At 37.5% G+C, this 20137-nt stretch overlaps 1 protein-coding gene across 1 annotated transcript; it reads left to right on the forward strand.

Moving 5' to 3' along the window:
- The first annotated feature begins 150 nt into the window (after positions 1-150).
- On the forward strand, positions 151-16017 carry ube2ka (ubiquitin-conjugating enzyme E2Ka (UBC1 homolog, yeast)). The gene is made up of 7 exons (XM_038296538.1): positions 151-514; positions 1059-1152; positions 3899-3957; positions 4058-4140; positions 4920-5019; positions 14598-14726; positions 14820-16017. The coding sequence occupies exons 1-7, from the start codon at positions 452-454 to the stop codon at positions 14892-14894; spliced, it is 603 nt and encodes a 200-aa protein (XP_038152466.1). The 5' UTR covers positions 151-451; the 3' UTR covers positions 14895-16017.
- Positions 16018-20137: the final 4120 nt, after the last annotated feature.

A 20137-nucleotide genomic window follows, 5' to 3' on the forward strand; every position in this document is an offset into this window, starting at 1 on the left:
AATAATAATAATAATAATAATAATAATAATAATAATAATAATAATAATAATTATAACAAAAATAATAATTATTATTATTCATGTTTTTTAGTGATTGACCAATGGGAGGCAGCGCTGACGCTCTGGGTCACGTGACCCTCTCTAGACTGCATGCAGTTTTTGGTATTAAAATGTTTTCTGTTCCACCAACCATTGTGTTGTGGCACAGTTGAGATGACAGATACACGTTAGGCTATTTCGCCCGCATTAAACTTCCCACTAACATCGGGGACGGACGAGACAAAAGGTGTGCGACTTTCCAGTTGTTATTTTTGCTTCTGTGTATTATAAAAAAAAAACAAACAAAAAAAACTCAGGAGCTGCTGTCGGTAAAAGCAGCTAGCGCTAGCTCACTGGTCGGACTGGCGACGAGGCCCCAACCAACCAGACGGACGGTTACACCGTGGAAACTATGGCCAATATTGCTGTTCAGAGGATAAAACGGGAGTTCAAGGAAGTCCTGAAGAGCGAAGAGGTATGTTGTCGTGTTTGCCACTCCAAGCCGGACCTCAATTTGTTTCACTTTCTGCGGCTGAATGAGAGTGACGCTTGTTCTCTAAAGTGGCTAGCTGTAGCTAGCCGTAACGCTTTGATAATAAGGAGGCAAAAACGTCAGCTAACAAAAATTTGCCACTTCGTTAAGGCAAAGGTTAAAAGAGTACCTCTTGCTTTAAAACAGCCCAATACATTTCAGCCTATAAAGCAATCTGAGAATATTTTAAGTGATCACCCTAGCTAGTCGCTAAGCTAGCTGGGGCAACCGGAGCAAATGTTTTTGGGAGTTGTAGTAATTAAAGCATAGTTAACCCACGTGTCATTTTCACCCAATATACATCATTAGGAGTCAAATTGGAATCGCTCTAACACAGAGAGCTTTAAACATGCAACAAGTTGAGGTCAACCTTTCACCATCTCAATGTTGCATGAGTTGGCAGTTAATGGTGAATTGTGTTTACAGGATAGTCGACTGTTAACAGCCTTCTCAGTGTTTAATGCTTCCTTTCTGTTTACTCTTCCAGACAAGCAAAAACCAAATAAAGGTAGACTTGGTGGATGAGAACTTCACAGAACTCAGAGGAGAAATAGCAGGGCCCCCTGACACGCCATATGAAGGTGAGGAACTTTTAAAGAGACACTGCTGTCACTGCCAACTTTTAATGGACTCTTGACCCCTCATTGACCGAATAGCATGCACTCACATAACAGATTTTATTCTACATAGGTTCTTAAGCATATTAACAGTCTAATCGGTTAAATGAACAAATGCAGTCTAAAAAAATAAACAGGTTTGGCAGGTGTGAGGAGGACAAAACATGATAGTAATTGAGATGCATTTTTACATTATCATAAGAATTCTCCTACCACAACCCACAAAAGCTATGCGAACAACATCAAAAAAGTTTTCTGAACTGAAGGAACGATTGATAAAAACAACCTATTAAAATACTTTGTTCGGTATTGAAATCAGATTTCTTTTAAAAGATTTTTCATGAAGTTTAGAAAAAGGCTGTAGGGCTAAAAAAAAGGAACTGATTGCAGAGATAATTGTCAACTAATTAGGTAATTGAATCGTTACCTAAAGTAATGGCAGAAAGACTCTTAGGCCCCGTCCACACGAAGACGAACCCTGGCCTATACGCACAAATTTTTCACCAAACCAGCCTCTCATCCACACGAAGCCGGCGTTTCGGGGGTCTGTAAACGATCATTTTTTTATTCAGCCTTCAGAGTGGGAAGATTCTGAAACGCCGTTTTCGCGTTTCCATCTTTACGCCCTAACCGCATATTTTTTTTTACACGCATGCGTCATAGCATCGCCTCTACACACGCATGCGTGACCAGTATCACAACAACAATGGCGCCGTTGCTAATGCTACTCACCCTGCTGTCGGGCTTACAACAGAATCTTCTTCTGGAATATCTCCAGGAAGAACAGAGCAATATCGACGACATAGTTCAGCACCTGAATTTCACTTAACCACGAAAATGGCCCTGCAGGGCAACCATGTATAAATATTAGGGCACATGCCCAACATTTCGTCGCTTATTTTTGCTTTGGCACCACAGCGCCACTTACAGGCCTGGCATACATTTTGCAGCGTTTTCATGCATTCGTGTGGACGCTCACATTTATTTTACGTCTCCGTCTTTACGGCAAACGTTTTGGAAAATATCAGCGTTTCGTGTTCGTTTTGACTTCGTGTGGACGGGGCCTTAAACACAGTTTTCTAAAAGAGTAACCTGCTTACTGCAGTAATGAAGGCAAAGCTCAATGAATTTATGTGTTACATGTTTTGCCACATGCAATTCATTTTAAATGTGTAACAATTTTTCTTATTTCAAATCATAGCTTATTTAGAAATGGTAATTTACTAAAAGTATCTCTCTTAAATAAAAAAAAATTAATACATTAATTGATTACTGAAATGATCAATAGATGCAGCCCTAAAGCAATGAGAAATTGTTATTGTTTTGAAACACTTTCTCTGATAATTTCTTTTTAAATATCTAATAGTATTGGTAAAAAAATAAATAAACCCTTGAACGACATTAACAAGTATTCGTTTTACTCCGGATGTGTTTTTGATCTCATCTCTGTGACCATCCATTAATTCATACCTTCCACTGTGCTTTTGCTATCCCTCACCTTATTCATCTTATTATGATCTCTTGGAGACATTCATACAATCTCAAAGACTCTTGACATAAGAAAAAGGACATCTACAAATTGGAATGTGACAAAAAAAAAAATTATGTTGATCAGTTGTGAAAGGTGATGTTGACTCACCATAATCATCCCAACATAAATTTGGAAATGCCATAATTTCCTTTGGAATACATTGATTTGGGGGTTCAGTGATGATGCATTGAAACTCACCTTGCAAAAGATATTATGGCAGTTAAAAAGACTTTCACTATTATTTATGCAAGATGTTGGTTGTACTATTAAACAGTCATTTTACAGCGTATTTACTTAGTTGTGTTCATCTCTATTCGTAACTAAATTGAATTGCATGCACCATTACAAAATCTTCGTACAAAAAAAAAACATTTTGACCGAAGAGAAAATTTGATGGGATCATGGTGTTGATGGGGAAAGATTAATTGAAATGTGGGTTTATTGCAATAGTATCTACATTCATTGCAATAATAAACAATAGTATTGCACGGGCGTGTTGGGAACTTTGCATTTCAACCAAATATTCAAAGGTCCCACCTGTGTAACAGTGATGAATTTAGAGGAGTGCAGCGTACCCTTTGACGGAGCTTGCGCTACAATTATAAGGTTCTGTAAGGCTTGAGGATTTATATGGGCTTTTATTTTGATAGATCTACCTGATGGTTAAGAAATTATGTGCTACTAGTTTCTACAATTTCAATATTATGTAGTATACACTGTTTAACGTTTTAGTTTAAAAATCTTGGCTAAATTGCTTTAGGGCTTTAACGATTATTTTACTAGTCGATTAACCTGTCGATTTTTTTTCCGATGAATCAATAAATAATCGGATAGCCAAAGGTTCTTTAAAGATGATTTTTTTACAAAATTAAACCAGTTAAAAACTTTTCCACTTGAGGAGGTCTTGATAGAACATATTAACAGACTGAAACTTTAAAAAAAAATCTTAAATGCGAAATGATAATATTCTTTTAAAGTTTTGATATAATTACTGCTCTAAATGGGTTGCTCTGTTAGCTAAAGGCATATTTTAGAGTTTCTGTACTCCAGTTAATAATTAATCAATTACTGAATTAATGACAATTATTTAAATCAATTAGTCACGATTAATCAAAATGTTTCAGCCCTAAATATTCCAATCAATTATCTTCATCTTGTTATTGCTTTCATTTTTGACAGGAGGTAGATATCAACTAGAAATTAAAATTCCAGAGACGTATCCATTCAATCCACCCAAGGTAAAGGTTCATCCTATTTCTGTAGCAATGGACAATATGCATTAATAAATGTGTTTTCTATTAATCCACTCACAATTCATTGCTCCTTTCAATACCTCAGGTGCGGTTTATCACAAAGATCTGGCATCCCAATATCAGCTCGGTCACAGGTGCAATATGTCTGGACATTCTTAAAGATCAGTGGTGAGTGAATCAGTATCAAGATTTTCATTTGTTTCTCCATAATTTTCTCAACTAAGACTAACCTTTATTTTACCAGAAAGACTAAAATTGGTTCTAGAAGGATACTTTTATTTATTTCTTGCACTCTAAGTGAAGAAAACCATTGCTATTGTATTAACTATTTATTTATTTTTAGTTTAAAGAACCGGAAGCTGTTCTTCATTTTAACAGAGAGGAACATGAGGCTGATGTAAAATTTTATAAATGTAGAACAACTTTTTACACAAATGGACCTTCTGTTTGTTTTAGTCTCCTTCTTCCTTCGATTAAAGGGTTTGTGTTCTTACTCGGGCAGCTTTCTTTTTAATACTGGTGGAGTGTATACATCAGAACCTTACGGGAACAGATGGGCTTGACCAATGCCAACTAAATGCACCCCATAGTGAACAGAGCTAGCAGAACCCTGCTGTTGAACCTTGCAGATCTGTGGAATCCTGTTGATGAAATCCACAAATTGCATTTGTGCAGCTGAACTGTTGTTTTTACCATAAAGCTGTTATGAAGGCTCCAATTAGCTGCAGTTTTCAAGCACATTATGTTTCCCATGCCATAATAATGGCCCTGATACCAAAGTCTGATAATTTCCTCTATATAGGGTAAAGATTTTTAATGTGCAGTCTGGAGCATGAATGGACAGCTGTTTTCATCATTCTGTTAAATGCGTTTGTGTGTCTCGGCATCTTTTGTTTTTGTTTTCTTTGTTGGTTTAGTTTGCCGCTTACAATGATATGTTGTTTCAGGGCAGCAGCCATGACGCTGAGGACAGTCCTTTTGTCATTACAAGCTTTACTGGCAGCTGCAGAACCAGATGATCCACAGGATGCCGTTGTAGCCAATCAGGTATGTGCATTTGTCAGCTTTATTTGTGTTTCTTTATTTGTCTTACATTTTTTATCATTGATTTTTATTTATGTTAAAACCTTTGAAGAACCCCTAATCAGTAGTTGTACTCTAAATTTATTTGGATAGAACACAGTTTGATCTGTTTGTATTTTTGCAGCACTTTTGAGCACAAACTGAACTTAAAGTTGTTGTGAAAGGCTTCCGTTTTCACACTCATTTTGATTTGTTTAAGGTTTTCATATTGTTGCAGCAGCAGAATGCAAACACCACTTTAGTGTCTGAAACCTACTTTCCCCCCCCTAATTCTAACCTGTCGAAGCGTACATTTAAAAAGATAGCAGCAGGTTTTAACCACCTCAAAACCTGAAATAATTCATACAGCTGGCAAATTTTGACTTTGTTAGTTTGCTTCAACCCACAAGTTTTGTTCTCGACTTGAAATTAGACTGATGTTAAATTGATTCATTAAAGCTTGTTCAGCAAGAATTCAGAGGAGGAAAAAAGGCTTCAGGTTTAACAAAACAAACCTAATAACTCACCTGAAAAATAGTCATCATGGCAAAGCAATATGGAAACAATATGAAGCAGTTATGGTGGCAGGTAGCGATGCTAAGGCTAAGACAATACCAATACGCAGGACAGATGTCTCCATTCAGAAGGCTTTTGAAAGCCTTAAAAAACATTTCAAGAGAAGGTGGAAAAAGCTAAAGCTATTAACAACAAAGTGATGGAATTTATAGCGCTCGAAAACTAGCCTATTTCTGTCTCTGAGAACCTGGATTTTCGTAACTAAATAGCTCTTTCAGAGCCACGTTACACCATCCAGTGCCATTGCTTCCTCTCAGACGTGTACCTGCCTTCCCTTATTAAGGTAGACACAACACACATCCACAACTTGATCAACAAAAACTGACTGCACCTAAGTTTTACCACAGACATATGGAAGTCAGATGTTAGTCCGGTTAGCATGTTAAGCTTAACAGCTCTGTGGTTGGATTAAGATTTTAAACATGCAAAAAGCAATGCTACACACACAATGACTACAAGGCCTCATGCATTCAGGCAATGTTTTGTTGATTGTTCACATTTTTGAGGACGCACTTTCATGTACATACATTTTTTGATATCGAAGCTGATATACATGTGTTGGTAGATCTAATTTTATGTTTGAAAATATTTGACTTTGCTCCAGATATAACTTTGCAGATTGTGAAAAATGTTGTAAGATGCCCATTTTTCTTCGACTTTTGTTTTCATTTTTTGTTACTAAGTGACTTTAGTACATATAATCTTATATTTGAAAAATACTGTACTTTACAAATATCTCTGCAGTTAAACCATAGGTTGGTTCAACAATGAATTTTCAAGGGATGCTCTTTGTGTTTCAATTGAATTGTCTTTTGCTGCTGTTAATTAAAGCCAAAGACAAATGTTTTGTGTGATGACACAAATAAAGTAAAAATTTGAAGAGCGCCCCAGATTATCCAAAGAGGATATTGTATATGAACTATCATTATCGGAATTGTTATCGGTCATGAAATTATTGGATGTTGGTTGAAATTGTTATCATGCATTACTAGCCTCGACCCATCTTCAATGCTCTTACCGAAGGAAGGAGATTGTTTCCCAAAGTCCCGCAATACATGGGCGTTGGTCATCCTTAATACAGAGCAGTCGCCCTGTCCCATGTGCAGAAAACCATACCCATACACAGTAGGGATGGTGTTCTTGGGATGGTACTCATTATTCTTCTTCCTCCAAACACGATTAGTTGAATTATGACCAAAAAGTTCTATTTTTGTCTCATCTGACCACATGACTTTCTCCCATGACTCCTCTCAATCATCCAAAGGGTCACTGGCAAACTTAAGACGTGCCTTGACATGTGTTTGTTTAAGCAGGGGAACCTTCCCTGCCATGCAGTTCTTTACAGGTCATTGACCTTCTCCTCCCGTGTAGCTCTGGGCTGATTGTTCACCTTTCTTAGGATCATTGAGACCCCACAAGGTGAGATCTTGGATTGAGCCCCAATCCGAGGGAGACTGATAGTCATGTTTAGCTTCTTCCATTTTCCAATGATTGCTTTAACAGCGGACCTTTTTTCACCAAACTACTTGGCAATTTCCCCGTAGCCCTTTCCAGCCTTATGGAAGAGTACAATTTTGTCTCTAGTGTCTTTAGATAGCTCTTTGGTCTTGGCAATGTTAGTAGTTAGATTCTTATTGATTGTATTGGGTGGACAGGTGTCTTTATGCAGCTAACGACGTCAAACAGGTGCATCTAATTTAGGAAAATAAACGGAGAGGAGGTGGAAATTTTGAAGGAAGACTAACAGGTCTTTAAGGGTCAGAATTCTAGCTGATAGATGTTCAAATACTTATTTGCAGCTGTATCATACAGATAAATACTTAAAAAGTCATATATTGTGATTTCTGGATTTGTATTTTTTTTTTTTTAGATTATGTTTCTCATAATGGACATGCACCTATAATGAAAATTTCAGACCCCTCCATTATTTCTAAGTGGGAGAACTTTCAAAATAGTAGCATGTTTTGAGTTATTTTCCTAAAATGTCGACTAATACTCAAGGCCAAGGTTCTCTGTAGTTTGCCTGATGGTTTTGCAGAGAATCTTTTTGTATTTTCCTTTTTTCATGGTGCTTTTTACTGGCCATAGCTCAACTTTTTGATTAAAATCTTCCGAAAAACCACACATCAGACTCAGCCTAGTGGAAAGATGGCATTGGTCGGACTCGTTTATGCTGAAGTAAAGTCAGAGAGGAATAAGAGTTCTCTTGTTTGCACACAAACAAGGTGCAAAATCGAGGTAAATCGGTTTTTTAACACAGCTTCAAGAGCAAGTTTACGCTTACAATCACCTCACAAGGGCTGACTGAATTTCACATCTGATTTTCCTCTGACTGTATGATTAGCGATCGAGAGGTGGTCGTGAGAGTCTGATTATCCCTTGTTACCCCCCATATATTACACAACGCAGGACGCACAATGAGCCCAAAATCTACTTGATTCTAAAAGTTCTCGCATGACTGAAAATTGGCCCAAAAAGGGAAATTATTCACATTGACTGTTATTTATCAATTATTGAAAAAATTTTAAAACAACTTATCAGTCATGTAAGCAATTACACAAGATTGCTATTAGCTGAAAGACCAATCTATTCAGAGCTTGATTGAAGCGTAATTGTACCAAAAACAAAACCTTTTTTCATTTAAAGATTAAAAACCATCTTTGTCATCTATCCAGAACTTATGAAGGGGAATTTCTGAACATCAAAACTTCTTAAGTTTTAGACATTTTCTATGCATATAAAATGTGTAGTAGTTGTTTTATATTAAGTGTAAACTGTTTTTTTTTCAGGCATGTTGGCTTAATAACTTTGTCTTTTTTAGATGAATTGAAAAAAAAAATGATTTTGATGCCTTCAGGTAGGTGTTACTTATGGAGGACCGATCCTGCCATAATTAAAAATGCCTACAGAAATAAATAAAGGACTTAATAATATAAAATTGCTTGAAAAAGTAGTTAATAATATGAATTTGTGTGCCATTAAATGTGACATAATAGCTTCATAATAAAATAAATGATAACTGCCAAGCTAAGCAAGTTAAAATATATATTTTTGATAAATAATTGACCAATTGTTGAAGAAATATCTTTTTATTATTTTAAGGGGACAGAAAAAAAAAATAAAAAATCAGAAATGAGATTTTCCAACCATATCACCCAGGCCTACTTTTAACCTCTTACTGCCAAGCTAAGCAAGGGTGGTAGTAGGGCTGACCTCTTTTTAAAGGCTTTGTTTAAATAGGGTTAGGGTTACAATTTAAACCTTTAAAGTTTTTCTTTTTTTTCCTTTTTGCCTGGTCCTTATTTTAAATCCGTAAAACAGCACATGTTGACTTAAAAAAAAAATCTGAAAAGAACAAATATGTAAACAGAAGGCTTCGTCTTTTAGTTGAGCAATTGCAAAGGCTACGCAGATATTTGTATGCCTATCCAGGAGAAGTAGCATCTCCCTTGGTCTGTGTCTATGGTACCCAGCAGAGTGCAGTGTCCGTTCGGTTAATTGAAACTGATGTTTCCCATAAATTAGGGTGACTAGGAGCAGCTTGGACTGTTTGGTGTGGTAGAACTTTGCATTTTCTCATAAACTGTGACAGTTTGCAAAGGGGGTGAAAAATTTTGGACATGCTCTTTTCCTTTGCTCAAATGCTAATAAAAGCTAAAAAGAAAAAAATCCAACACTTATGCACTTGTAAAATGTCTTCTGGGAGACACTTTGTCATTGCCATTAGGAAAAATCATTCTGGCTTAATAAAAGCAACCTCTGAGTTAAAACTTGACTGGAACATGAATAATTCTGGGCTTAACCTTATCTGCACAAAGTATTTTTTTCCGAGGTATTTTCCGGATAAGATTGGAGTTTTTATCATGGAATGAAAACTTTTTGTTCTACCTCTTCTTTTCTGAGCTCTGCCATTCGTGTTCATGTATGAAAAGCACTAATTTAGCTGTCTGCTGTTGTAACACATCATCATATAAATTAAAACGATTAAATGATTAAATATGATTTAAAATATGAATTCTAAAAAAAAAAATACTTCAATATTAACTATTTCCTGGATACTTGAGATGCATATCATTGGATTAAAATATTTTCCATTAAAGTGTTCTAATCACGCCAAGTTGTTGTATAAAACCAGTCAAAAACAACACATTGTTGACTAGATTGTTAAGAATGAATCACAAATGATGAACAGGCTTTAAATTAATGACAATATACCTTTTTAACTTGGTAAAGATTTTTTCATGTGGAAACTTTTTGTGCCCTTCTATAGGGGTATTTGACATCTAGACAAAGATGCGCTTATTTATGTGAAGTTGTCAACTGTTATGTATTATAATGGCTATATCACTAATTGACAGCTATTTCCCCAGTTATCAAAGTTAATTTATGGATAAAACACTTAATTACTGGAAACTTTTATTGGGTCACTGGTTTATATACGAACATGAGTGTTTACTATATAAATAAATTTGCCGTGTAAATTTAGTTCAGATTATTTTTATAGAAAAAAAAAAAAAACACGTAATCTCAAGGCACTTTACAGAGGAAATTAAATCAAATTATATGAACAGACTTAAAATTTCCTATCTAAGGACACTGCTGATTACATCGAGTCATTGACTGCAAAATTGACTCCTCCTGGATAAGTATGTAGCTAAAGTAGTCCTTCGCTTGCATTGTGCCATTGACTCTGCAGCAAGTATGTATACAGCAACAGCAGAGAGGAAAAACTCCCTTTTAACAGAAAGAAACCCCAGAGGAACCAGGCTCAGTGTGACCGGCCTTCTCCGAGGCTGACTGGGGATTTAAGAAGACAGAAGCAGAGATGAAACGGGAAAAAAAGGCCTGATCTATATTTTTAATTTAATTTTGTTAGAAAAGCTAATGGTAAACTAGCTCCATAGGTGGCTCTGTCTAGGAAAGAAACAGTTAAGCAGATGAGCTCTGAGCCAGTTATCATGTCAGAGGGATGAAAGAGCACATGCAATTAGTCTCTGTAAAAGCTGAGCTGATAATTCTCTTGAAAGAGAGTCCTTTTGAGAGAAACGGGGCTAAGCAATGAAAAACGGACGATATCATGTATAACTAAAGTTGATGATGACAGAAGCCCAGCTGATATTTCTTTCTATGAGGGTGTCACAGCCAAACCAAAACCAGGTTTGATTATGACAAAAAGCGGGACATAAAGTTAGAATTTGAACTAACAAATACTGCACAATTGGAGGGTAGAAGTACAACAAAGCAGAATGATGAAAAGTGCTTCTAATATCATCCAGTAGTTCAAGTCTATAGCAGCATAACTATAGCGATAGCACAGAATAATTGAGCCACTCTTAACTATAAGCTTTATCAGAAAGAAAAGTATAAAGCCTAGTCTTAAGTGTAGACAGTGTCTCTGCTTCACTGACTAAAACTGGTGGAGCTTTGTTATTTATGGCTTTAACTTCAGTAGGAGGATTTCAAATTCTGCTCTTGATTTATCAAGAAGACAATAAGGGGAGGCTGAAATAAAAGTATGATCGTTCTTTTTAATTTTCACCAGGACTCTGGATGCAGCATTTTTAATCAGCTGAAGGCTTTTACCTGCAGTGTGTGGACTTCTGATTGTAAAGAATTACAATAGTCCTGCCTTGAAGCAAAAGATGCATGGATTAGTTTCTGATCATCACCCCTAGACAAGATTTCTAATTTTTGATTATTTTTTTTGAAAAAAATGAAAAAAGGAAATATGTTTAAAGTAGACTTTAAATGACAAGTCCTTATTTATTGCAAAGTTTTTTTTTTCTTTGACGTCATTATTGGAGACCACATTAATGCCATCCAGATGAAATGACTAAGCAGATTCCTTTTCAAATTCCAAAAACAATGACTTCTCATCTGAATGAAAAAGCTTTAAACTCTTGAGTAAGGGTGCTCCGATCAGGATTTTTGGGGCCGATCACTGATTGCTGAAAGCAGTATTGGTTGATACCGATCACTGGTCACCGATCACTGGGTCTATCTGAAGCCTTCTATTTATCATGTCATATATTCAATTTTAATAATCTTAACAAAAATTTATATGTGTTTAAATTAACAGAAGATAATGTATTGTGAATTGTCAACTGTATACTTCTATTGACAAGAAACGTTCAACATTTTACTTCCTTAGAAACGTCTTAAACAGCTTAGAGCTTAACAAATAAGCCTTATTTCTAAATAAGATACAAAAAATCTGTCATTGTTAATTTACACAAACTTAAAGTGTACTTAAACCTAAAGTGCAGAGCAAAGAAGACAAAATCTAATATTTTGGGATGCCATGATAGAAAGGCATAAGGTATGTATTTTAGGCTTGTCCTGCGGTAATTAACTGAAAATAGAAGCCATGACGGAACAGTCACACATCTTTAGATGATATATCAGTACTTGTTTGGCTTTTTGTCCTAGCTCAAAATCTAAAATGTCCTTTTAATCACTGCAGACATTTTTCAGTAGTAATAAAGTTTTGTAAATTTCAAACAAATGCTAACTTTAAATGTTCTTTTAGTTCCTTTAAATCTACATACATTTAAAGTGCACAGCATGGAAATCATGAGTCAATGAGAAAGAAGAGGAATAGAGATTAGTAAATCCATTTCTCTTAAAGCTTACAGGTGCTGGTCATAAAATTAGAATATCATGAAAAAGTAGATTGATTTCAGTAATTCCATTTAAAAAGTGAAACTTGTATATTATATTCATACATTACATTCAAACTCATATATTTCAGATGTTTATTTTGTTTAATTTTGATGATTACAAATGACAACAAATTAAAATCTCAAATTCATCATATCAGAAAATTAGAATATTGTGAAAAGGTTCAAAATTGATGGCCCCTGGTGCCACACTCTAATCAGCTAATTAACTCAAACCACCTGCAAAAGCCTTTAAATGGTCTTTCAGTCTAGTTCTATAGGCTACACAATCATGGGGAAGACTGCTGACTTGACAGTTGTCCAAAAGACGACCATCGACACCTTGCACAAGGAGGGCAAGACACAAAAGGTCATCGCTAAAGAGGCTGGCTGTTCACAGAGCTCAGTGTCCAAGCACATTAATAGAGAGGCGAAGGGAAGGAAAAGATGTGGTCGAAAAAAGTGTACAAGCAAGAGAGATAACCGCACCCTGGAGAGGATTGTGAAACAAAACCCATTCAAAAATGTGGGGGAGATTCACAAAGAGTGGACTGCAGCTGGAGTGAGTGCTTCAAGAACCACCACACACAGACGTATGAAAGACATGGGTTTCTGCTGTCGCATTCCTTGTGTCAAGCCACTCTTGAACCACAGACAGCGTCAGAAGCGTCTTGCCTGGGCTAAAGAGAAACAGGACTGGACTGCTGGTGAGTGGTCCAAAGTCATGTTCTCTGATGAAAGTAAATTTTGCATTTCCTTTGGAAATCAAGGTCCCAGAGTCTGGAGGAAAAGAAGAGAGGCACTTCATCCATGTTGCTTGAAGTCCAGTGTAAAGTTTCCACAGTCAGTGATGGTTTGGGGTGCCATGTCATCTGCTGGTGTTGGTCCATTGTGTTTTCTGAGGTCCAGGGTCAACGCAGCCACATACCAGGAAGTTTTAGAGCACTTCATGCTTCCTGCAGCTGACCAACTTTTTGGAGATGCAGATTTCATTTTCCAACAGGACTTGGCACCTGCACACAGTGCCAAAGCTACCAGTACCTGGTTGAAGGACCATGGTATCCCTGTTCTTAATTGGCCAGCAAACTCTCCTGACCTTAACCCCATAGAAAATCTATGGGGTATTGTGAAGAAGAAGATGCAATACACCAGACCCAACAATTCAGAAGAGCTAAAAGCCACTATTAGAGCAACCTGGGCTATCATAACACCTGAGCAGTGCCACAGACTGATCGACTCCATGCCACGCCGCATTGCTGCAGTAATACAGGCCAAAGGAGGCCCAACTAAATACTGAGTGCTGTACATGCTCATACTTTTCATGTTCATACTTTTCAGTTGGCCAACATTTCTATAAATCCTTTGTTTTTATTGGTCTTCAGTAATATTCTAATTTTCTGATATGATGAATTTGAGATTTTCATTTGTTGTCATTTGTAATCATCAAAATTAAACAAAATAAACATCTGAAATATATGAGTTTGTATGTAATGTATGAATATAATATACAAGTTTCACTTTTTAAATGGAATTACTGAAATCAATCTACTTTTTCATGATATTCTAATTTTATGACCAGCACCTGTACTTGTTAAGCATCAGTGGCAGATTTTTCTTTAAAAATATAAGCATCTCTGCATTTTTGGCAGACAGCTTGTTCCTCTTCTAATCTACAATATTCCCTGCTGTGCTAAAAAGTCGCTCACTATCTACACTTGTGCATGGAGCACAGAGGTAGGCTTGTGCTGCTTGTGCGAGAGCGGGGAAACGACTTTTATTGTCTCGCAAAAAAACAAGCGGCTAGGTAGAGGTTCATCCGCCTCGTGGAATTTCCTTGGCACACACGTTGCAAATCGCTAATGTATTGTCTTGAAGCACTGCCAGACTGGTGAATGTAGGGAGGCCGCCATTTTAGCTGCGCGTAGATTACAGTACCTAAATGCACTACCGGGCCACCGTCCGTTTTCTTCTTCCCCACTTCCAGTCGCATACCAATGCAGAGCAACTACAGAGGAATCGGAGGAGTGAATCCAATCCAACAAGTAGTGCGTCTCATCGGCCCATCTGATCGGCCTTTATGGAGACCGCCGATCAAACTAATTAAAGCCTTTATCGGCCCATAACGATCAGTGACCGATCAATCGGAGCACCCTTACTCTTGAGTCCTGGTGATATACATGACCGTTGTATATTTTGTGATTAAATAGATGATCTTCTAAACTTTATGGATCTGGTAACTAAAAATGATCTAACAAGGAGCGTTATTGAAAGCTGTCACCTTAGCCCCCATACATATGAAATATTCTGTTTTTTTTGTTCCCTACACAGTACAAGCAAAACCCAGAGATGTTTAAACAGACGGCAAGACTCTGGTCTCACGTTTACGCAGGAGCTCCCGTCTCCAGTCCAGAGTACACACGTAAAATAGACAAACTCTGTGCCATGGGCTTCGAAAAAGTGAGTGGACTTAATTATTTTGTTTAGTGCTCTCTCCTTTAAATTTGTCTTGCATTGCTGCTGGTTAACACCTGGTTTTTCCTTTATCTCCAGAATGCAGTAATAGTGGCATTGTCGTCAAAATCCTGGGACGTGGAGACGGCAACAGAGCTCCTCCTCAGCAACTGAATTTGACGCCTGTCGTATTCCTCCTGATCCGCACGTCTGTCTCTCCTACAAACTTCTGCTGTCTGAAGGCAAATCCTGCTCGATCCTACCCTCTGTTTTACATCGGACACATTCCCCTTCTTCTCTTTATCCCCACTGTGCGACATCTCACCTGCTGTATCACACTCCAATCATCAACTCTGTCAGTTCATACCTCTGGATGATTAAGGCCACTCACCTTGTTACTTAGTAATACAATCATACATCCACATCTGAGTCCTTTTGAAGCAAAGTAGATGCCAAACCCTGCCCACTTCTGTCAGTCTTTGTCCCAGTTTTCTGGCTCTATCCAAAAAGCAGCTGTTAGCGGCTTTTCCTTGCCTATGCAGTGCATTTATTTTCATTCATGCTAACTTTTCGTTGGAGAGGGTAAAGCCACCTAAGGCAACTTTTAGTTTTTGGACCTTCTACTTATTCAGTACACTTTTGGCTCGTTTTTCGAACCATAGATTAAATATCTCAATAGAAGGTCTTGAGAACAGACAACAGTTAATAAAATAAATCTGTTTTTTTGGCATCAACTGGTTGCTGATAACTGAGAACATCTTTCTAGCAGTTGTATTGTAGTGTCAGTATATTTAATTCAAAGGAAAAAGAAAAAACATCAGATTGAAAACCAATGATTTTTTGCTGTCATGAAAGAATTCAGAACATACTGTAGTACAACCGTGTAGGTCGGCCTGTTCTGCGTTTGTGAAAACAGCTCATCAAGTGTCTTAGAGGTGTTCTCACAGTAGCCATCCTCATGCCAAGTCCCCCCCACCTACCATCCATCAGTCAGCGTCTGGCAGCTCCTGTTGGAGATCCCTCTCCTCCACCTTTGCCACACATGGATTTAAATTACTGCTCTTCATCTGGGGTTTCTCCTTTTTGTTTTAAAACACTTTTATTTAGGAAAATGGATGCATTTGATTTCCTGGTTTTAATCTGAGAGAAAAACAAACAAAATTTATGTTCAAATTGATGTTCAACACAACTTGTGACAAGTCTAGAAGAATATGACCTCATCTTAATTGCATCAACAAATAAATGTCAATGACCAATCTGTAAATAAAAAGATTAAAGTCTGTGTAAATTAATCTGACATTTGATTTCTACCTTTTTTGTTGTTGTTGAAAATGCTATTTTGGTAATTTTTGGGGAAAAAACTGCCCTACTGGATGCAAAAGATTTTAGAAATTGAAAAAAAAAAAGTTAATTTTACTCAGGAATTTTTATTTATTTACAGTTTTGCATGGCTTTTTCTAGGACAACAGAAGAGCTATGAGATATATCAGTTGTTTTCATTAAGTCACAGTTTTTTTTGTTTTTTTTTAACATACACTAGGCATATTCTCAGCTTTGTGCAGTATCACTGCCTTTGCATTTGATTACCGTAAGTAAAGTGTTTTGTTAGTTTTTTTAAAGAGCTTTTTTTCAATTTTTTTTTTTCTCTTTTTATAAAAGAATGGGCTTAACAGATGGCCTGTATCATTGCAAGGCATGCCTATGTTCAATATATCCCAAACTCCTGGCAGTAGACTGGACATTATTTGCACCAAATGTTGCACAGTGATGTGATCTTTTTGGAGTTAATTTTACTGCCCAGCAAAATTCAACTACCTCTAGGTGGTTTGTTCTGTTGCACACTGGATGTAAGCATCTCATAAAATATCTAGAAAAAAGGTCACAAAATGTAGCTTTGAGGCTCCATATCCCCATGTTTTGAATTTTGAAATTATTGCAAAGCTCAAAGTTGGTTTTGAATTTCCTCCCATCCTTGAAAACTTGTGGACTCCATTTATATGCACACTAAAATATATGCACACCCACTAATATGTTGGTATCTTTTTGCAAGTTTAAGTGAAACTAAACGCTTTTACAGCCACTTGCAAAATCCTGATGTTTTAATTTTCATTAAATATTGAGCTCAAAATTATCGGAGCTCATTTAAAATGAGCTTCCTTGTAATTCTACAGGATCCCCCAGAAAAAACTCCCACTTTGGACCTAAATAGCTCTCCTAAGGAAAAGGGGATTTTAAAGTGTGTGTATATATGTGTGTGTGTGTGTGTGTATAAATATATATATATTTTGACCTTCCTGATATTGGGTATCAAACCCCAATGATTAAAGAATCGAATGGGGGAACTACTGACCTGAAAAAATAAAATAAGGCCTCAGATGAGAACCTGTCACCCAAGGCAATGGGCTTGAGTAAAGTTCCCCTGGTAGATGTAAATAAAGCACTAAGTACAATCCCTGCTGCCACAATCACAAAAACTAATGAGCTGATATACAGTACAGCATTATTGATCCTCAGGTAGCTTGGCAAGAACAAGAACGCCCATAGAAGACAAAATTAAGGCAACAAGGAAAGAAGTAAGCCAACTCTCAGAACTCCAAATCGGTTTATCAGGCAAAGGAATGATGCAGAAATACAGATATCCATACTTGAGGCCCTGGAAACCGCCAAACAAAGGCTTCAAGCATTGGCTGCCTGATTAAGGAAGTACACCAAATAGGTGGAAGCCAGATTTCTTCACTAAAAGAGCTAAGGTGTACTCCCAGTGGCAGGGTAACAACACATGAGCCAGCCCCAAGGCTGGAGATTGAACAGTACTGGAAAGGTATCTGGGAGAAAGAAGCATCACATAATGATGCACAGCAGCTAAAATATCTAAGCTGACCATGAAAACCTACCTGAACAAGGTAGGAATAAAGTTAAGCGGGCACAACGGATCAACACATAACAGATGCACAGAAAGGCATGGGTAAAAACACCAGAGGACCTAAACACCAACTACTTGTTGACATAACAGTTGCCCGAGACTGTAAAAGCAGATAAACAAACCTATGCACTCCCTATTTTGATTACAAGAAAGCCTACGACTCAATTCAGCACAGATAGATTCTGTAGTACCTGAAGTTGTACAAGGTCAGCAGCACTCTTAAGAACCTTCAAACTCCATGGGGCTGTGGAAAACCACACTTGAGGCTAACTTCATGCCACTTTCAAAAATCTCGATCTAAGGTGGAATATCCCAAGGAGATTCTGTGTCTCTCCTGTTGATCTGTATATATCTAAACTCCCTCAGCCAGCTAATCAACAAGACTGGCTATGGATACTGACTCCGAAATGGGGCCACTATCAGCCACCTCCTGTACACGGATGATATCAAGCTGTAAGTTGAGAGTGAACGAGACATTGACTCGCTGATCCACACTTTTGGAATCTACAGCCAGGATATTGAAATGTTGTTCAGCCTGGAGAAATGTGGCTGAATGGTGACAAGGAGAGGAAAGGTAATCCACACAGAGGGGATCACAGTCCCAGAAGGGAGAATAGGAGATGTAGAAGAGAGCTACAAGTATGTTCAAATACCACAGGCAAATGGCAACCTCAAAAAGGCCACAAGGAAAGCAGCAACAGCCAAATACCTGCAATGAGTAAGGCAAGTTCAGAAAAGTCAAACAGATGGTAAGAACAAGGTCCAGGCAATCAACAGCTATGCCTTATTAGTAATCAGATTATAACAGAGGAGTAAAACATATTTTTAACCCCTAAAACAAGCCACCAATTATGTCCCTTTTAAACATATCAATGGACATGGGAACATGGTAACATTATGTTACCAGTAATCAGTAACATTGCTGGAAAAATTAAGTTGGCTGAAGGAGGAAATTCAGGCCACTGATGTTAAAACATGGAACCTACCCACCATGCATGGTGAATTCCACCCAAAATCAATGTTCACAGACTAACCACAAAGAAGAAGGCAGAGGCCTAATGAGCATCAGAGCCACCATTAAGGATTAAACATCCAAGCTCCAAGAATACATCAGGAAGATGGCCTCAAGGGATGAAGCGCTTAGTGAATGTCTCAGACAGTAGAAGCTGGAAATGAAGGAAAAAAAAACACTGCATGGGACTGAAGGACAGCACAGAAGCACTGATCATGGCAGTAAAGGAGGAAACCTTGAGCAGCAGAGGAATAGAAGCCCAGACCTACCATACCAGGCAAGATCCCAGGTGCAGGTTATGCAAAGATGCCCCAGAAACAATCTACGATCTCACAGCAGGATGTTAAATACTGGCAGGAAAGGAATACATGTAATATCATAACCAAGTGGCTGGTATAGTGTTTAGAAGCATCTGTGTAGAATACAAACTTGAGATACCCAGGTCAAAATGGGAGCCACCTCTCAAGGTTTGTTGAGAACGACAGAGTTAAGATCCTGTGGGACGTCCAGATACAAAGAGACAACATGGTTGTGGGCAAGTAACAGCAAATTGTGATCATTAATACGCAGCAGACTACAGCTGTAATGAGTGATGCGGCCACCCTAAATTATGGAAAGAGCAGTAAAAAAAAAAGAACATGAGAAATTTGAAAAATACAAAGGCCTGAGGGAAAAAGTAGAGAGAACCAGGAAGGTTAAGGCAAAGGTAGCGGCTGTGGTCATTGGTGCACTGGGGGCAGTAACCTCGACACTGGAAAAGCAGCTCCAACAGATACCTGGAGACACATCCGAGATCTCAGTCCAGAAATGTGCAGTTCTAGGAACAGCTGAGATACTTCAGAACCCTCTGGTGGAGGAAACCTTGTGCCCCCCAGGAGTACAAGGGGTCGGTGAGAGTGCACTTATATTTTTGGCTTTGAAGCGTAAATCACCATAATTAAAAATGACATCTGTATAGTTTTTTTTCTAAAAATTATACGATTATACCTTTAATACCATTCTATTATTTTGTGTACATGTGATTTATGCATCCAACCTAACTTATTGGGGGAAGTGATTCTAGATCTCTATAGCCAGTTGAAAGGTAAAGAAAAATTATCAGAATTTCATCCCAGTGTAAAGGTCCTCTCTCAAAGATATCACATTATATGATGCCCAAATTAAGGTATATCAAAACATTTATTTGGGCTGAGGGTCCTATGTTTCCAGAGCGTGAATAATATTAGTTTCAGAAAGGGTTGAGTTTATACGAGTTCTGGAAATTATTGTTAGCTTTTCCTGCCTGGTCTATGCTAAAACGAGTTTTTCTGAATTATTTTCCTCTTTTAAAGGAGAAGTTCGGTTTTTTACACTTTAAGCCCATTTTCTGTAGTGTCCAGGATGAAATCGAATGATCGACACAAAAATTTGGACAATTGCTCCTGTCTCTGCTTTTTGGCTCATTTAGAATCAACCCCTGGCTGCTTTAGAATGGCTAGCATA

This window comes from Cyprinodon tularosa, unplaced genomic scaffold (assembly GCF_016077235.1).
Source record: "Cyprinodon tularosa strain WSP-4 unplaced genomic scaffold, ASM1607723v1 ctg371, whole genome shotgun sequence".
Classification (NCBI taxonomy): Eukaryota; Metazoa; Chordata; class Actinopteri; order Cyprinodontiformes; family Cyprinodontidae; genus Cyprinodon; species Cyprinodon tularosa.